General features: G+C 39.8%; 1 protein-coding gene and 1 non-coding gene across 2 annotated transcripts; one reads left to right on the top strand and one right to left on the bottom strand.

Moving 5' to 3' along the window:
* Positions 1 to 619: 619 nt before the first annotated feature.
* LOC133284732 (small nucleolar RNA R71) lies at positions 620 to 726 on the bottom strand. The gene has a single exon (XR_009747933.1). It is a non-coding gene; the product is annotated as a small nucleolar RNA R71 (small nucleolar RNA).
* A 1,447-nt stretch (positions 727 to 2,173) lies between these two features.
* On the top strand, positions 2,174 to 4,060 carry LOC133284731 (uncharacterized; the record flags this gene model as incomplete). The annotated part of the gene is made up of 4 exons (XM_061481799.1): positions 2,174 to 2,507; positions 2,573 to 2,877; positions 3,037 to 3,699; positions 3,782 to 4,060. Coding segments are annotated over exons 1-4 (1,581 nt in total), but the record flags the coding sequence as incomplete, so codon positions are not given.
* Positions 4,061 to 4,275: the final 215 nt, after the last annotated feature.

Below are 4,275 nucleotides of genomic sequence, written 5' to 3'. Positions count from 1 at the left end.
ACCATTAGTATTAGAGATTGAATCTTTTATTTTTCAGCACTTTATATTTTTGTGTGAATTTTTGTTCAAATTCAATTATGGTGTATGCGAGGTACTATTGATCTAAATTCTCTGTTGTTTGACCCAGAATTAGAAAGGACAATTAGGAAGAACATGAAGGCAGTAAGAAGAAGACAGTTACAAGAAATAGGTGAATCAAGTGTGACAATTCAAGAAGAAATTATGGCAGAAAATCACAGACCACCACCACCACAGAGGACACTGGGAGATTACATGACTCCCACTGTCATCCCACCCATTGGGAGTGTTGTTAGACCTACAGTGGAGCCCAACAATTTCGAATTGAAGCCTGCTCTAGTACAATTGGTGCAGAAGGAACAGTTTGCTGGAACCAGTGCAGAAGATCCATACCTGCACATTGAAATTTTTTTTACTGTTGAGTGATACTGTGAAAATCAATGGGATGACCAGAGATGCTATCTTGTTGAGGTTGTTCACTCATTCACTGAAGGATGATGGCAGGAGATGGTTACAGTCACTACCACAAGGAAGTATCACAACTTAGGATGATCTGCAGACCAAGTTCTTAGCCAGGTTCTTTTCAGCATCCAAGAGGGAGAAATTGAAGGATGAGATCACAGGGTTCAAGCAAAAAGAGTCAGAGTCTATCTATGAGGCTTGGGAGAGGTTCAAGACACTTTTGAGGAAATGTCCACAACATGGTATAGAAGTGTGGAATCAAGCAGCAATATTTCTCCAAGGGTTGACAACCAACACTAGGACATTGGTGAATGCCACTGATAACTCATATTTTGTTACACTTATTTATTACTCTTGGTTGGTATTTTTATGATTTATTTGAATTAAATAAAGGTCTTTTGGGTCAATTCACAATTTTAGATTTTAGTTGAGTTTAATTGATTTTCGTCATAATTTTCCAGATTTACACTACTTCCGTATTTTGACCATATCTCACTCTACAGATGTCCGATTGACTCCTTTCTTGTTGCTTTTTGCGGCTAACAGATAGGGCTACAATCTCTATTTCCGCTACTGAAGCCCAATTCGGACGGGAAGTTGGTCGAAACTTGATCTCAAGATGATGTGTTTTGCTGGAATTTTATTTTGACGTTTGAACTTGTAATTCACATTAGGACCCAATGTGTTTAGGGCCCAAGGCCATGTTTTATTGTTTTATTTTATTTTATTCAGCTTTTATTTTATGTTTGGGCTGAAGCGGTGAAACCCTAGCCGTCCTGCGTGACGGCTATTTAAGGGAGACTCTAGGAAACCCTTCGGCAGTCAGTTTTTGACAACAGAAAAGTTCTCTCTGAGTTTTTATTCAATTGCGTTCTTCATCTTTTTCTTCTTCTTCTTTTTATTTCAATTATGTTAACCTTAGCCATGCGAGGCTAAGAACCTGTTAATCAACCTAAGGGTAATGGATTCCATGGATTAGTCTTGAGGATCTGCATTTATTTCAAATCAGTTTTGTTTCCCTTCCCAACTCAGATTGATATCGTGCGATCGTAGATATTTAATCTGAGGTTCGCGATTGTGATTATGGAAAGGGATTAATCATCAGATTTGATGATTAGGTTGATTGACCCTATGACCTTAAATCAAGCGGGCTGATACTCTGTGATTGTATGAGTAGAAGCATCGTCTTTGATCAAATGCTAAGCGATCGCTTAGAGAGGGTTGTCAATTGGAAATAAGGATTGTAATCCGATTGACAAATCAATCACGATTCTGATATCTTCTTATCCTAGGAAAGACGTCCATGGATCCCAAACCTTAGGTTGGTTGTCTTTAATTATGAATTTTACATCCAATTTTATCTTCTGCCTTTTTAAACTGAAATCAAAACAAACCCCCCTTTTATCTTCTGTCATCATAAACGATTTTTACCTAAGCAATTTCCTTGAGAGAGACGACTTAGGGTTTCCACTCTACTACAAATTTTCTGGACCCTAAAGAATTAATTTTTAATTTGCGCGAGTTCGACAGCTCGTGTCAGCCACCGCTGGTGGTTCATTGACAACCAAGACCCCTCAGGAGGCCCTTGACATATTTGAGTCCCTAGCATCTTAGGAGTTTGACAATGCTCCAGTGAATGACAGAAGAACGGGAATTATAAAACTTGATGGCTATGATGCTTTGTTAGCCAAGAATGATGCAGATGATGCAGATGCAGAAACAACAACAACAACTGGATGCTCTCACTAAGCAGCTATCTTATCAGAAGGTTGCTTCTGTGGACACTAATTCTGTGTGTGCCATTTGTGGGAAGAGCCATGTTACGGATGATTGTGATTACGGGGGATCAGTTGAACAAGCAGAAGTGAATGGGGTATGGTATGATCAGAGGAACCACAACAACCAGGGGCGAAATATGTATATTTCACCATGGAAGAATAAGAATCAACACCCAGGGTTCAATTACAGTTCCAATCATCAGTTGAATCCTCCACTGCATCCTCTTTCAACACACTCATCACAACAAGGTGATACCTCTGCATAGGAGAAAGATTTTGCCTAGTTATCTAAGACTACTCAAGATTATATTCAGGGGTCAAATTCTTTCAGAGAGGAAACTTTTTCTTCCATGCAAGAGACAAAAACAGCATTCAGGAACCAGGAAGCATCTATCCGGAATTTGGAGACACAATTGGGCAGTTGTCTAGACAGATATCTGAGAGGCCACAGGGAAAGTTCCCTGGTGATACCATGGTGAATCCAAAGGAGCATTGCAAGTCCATAATTACAAGAAGTGGGCTTGTGCTTCAACCGGTTAAGAAGAAAGTGGAAGAAAAGAAAGATGAGGAGGAAGTTGTCATCGAAGATGTTGTTGTTGAAAAAGAAGAAGAAGAAAAAGTTGAGAAATATAAGAAAGAAGATGAGGCAGTAGTTGAAAATAATTCTTCACCCAAGAAGTTGATGAAGTGGGAGAAGAAGAAAATGGCTGATAAGCAAGACCAGCCAATTAATTTGTTTCCATATGCCAAAGTTCCTTATCCTCAACGGTTGAAGCAGGAAATTCAGAAGCAGCATTATGCAAGGTTTCTGGATATTTTCAAGAAGTTGCAGATCAACATTCCATTTGCTGAAGCTTTGGAGAACATGCCACACTATGCAAAATTCATAAAGGATCTTCTGTCTAAGAAGAGGAAGTTGAAGGATGGTGAGACTGTGGCATTAACAGAGGAATGTAGTGCCCTGATTCAGAAGAAGCTTCCTCCAAAGTTAAAAGATCCAGGAAGTTTCAGCATCCCTATTGCCATTGGAGATGTGGAAGTAGGAAAAGCACTGTGTGATTTGGGGGCCAGCATAAATTTGATGCCATTGTCTGTCTATAGAGCTTTGGGGATTAACAAGTTGAAAGATAACAATGTTATTCTGCATCTAGCAGATAGATCCATCAAGAGACCAGAAGGGGTGGTAGAAGATGTTCTGGTCAAGGTGGATAAATTCATTTTTCCTGTGGACTTTGTGATACTTGATATGGAAGAAGAAGATACTGAAAGCCCTCTACTTCTAGGGAAGCCATTCTTAGCAACTGCCAGATCCCTGATTGATGTTGAACAAGGGAAGCTGATGCTAAGGGTGAATGAAGAAACAATTACAATAGATGTGTTTGAAGCCATTAAACATCATGTAGATGTGGAGGATTGTTTCAGAATTGATATCATACAGGAGGTAGTGGAAGAAGTGAGGAGAAGAAGACTTGTCATTTGAGGAAGACAAATTTAAGGAAGAGATAAGTGGGGAATATTATCAGGAGAAACCAGTGGTTGAAGAGTTGGAAAAGAAGGTAGATGACATTCCTAAGGGAGCACCTAAGGTGGAACTGAAGGAATTTCCTTCAAATCTTAAATATGTGTTCCTTGGAGATGATCAAACATACCCAGCCATTATCAATGCATTGTTGTCTGAAAGGGAGGAAGTGAAGTTAGTTGAGGTGCTCAAGAAGAACAAGACAGCCATGGGTTGGTCATTTTCAGATATTAAGGGTATCAACTCTTCCTTCTGCACTCATAAGATATTGATGGAAGAGGAGGTTAAACCAGTGAGGCAACCACAGAGAAGACTCAATCCCACTATGAAGGAGGTAGTGAGGAAGGAGGTGGTGAAGTTGCTGGATGCTGGGATGATTTATCCTATTTCAGACAGTGCTTGGGTGAGTCCAGTTCAGACAGTGCCTAAGAAAGGAGGGATGACTGTTGTAAGGAATGAGAACAATGAATTGATCCCTACAAGAACAGTCACTGGCTG

The sequence above is a fragment of the Gastrolobium bilobum genome, unplaced genomic scaffold, assembly GCF_033153095.1.
Source record: "Gastrolobium bilobum isolate Gb01-03AN ecotype WA unplaced genomic scaffold, APGP_CSIRO_Gbil_v1 utg8526, whole genome shotgun sequence".
Classification (NCBI taxonomy): Eukaryota; Viridiplantae; Streptophyta; class Magnoliopsida; order Fabales; family Fabaceae; genus Gastrolobium; species Gastrolobium bilobum.
Note: the sequence above shows the minus strand (reverse complement) of the source record. Positions and strands in the feature narration are given on the sequence as shown.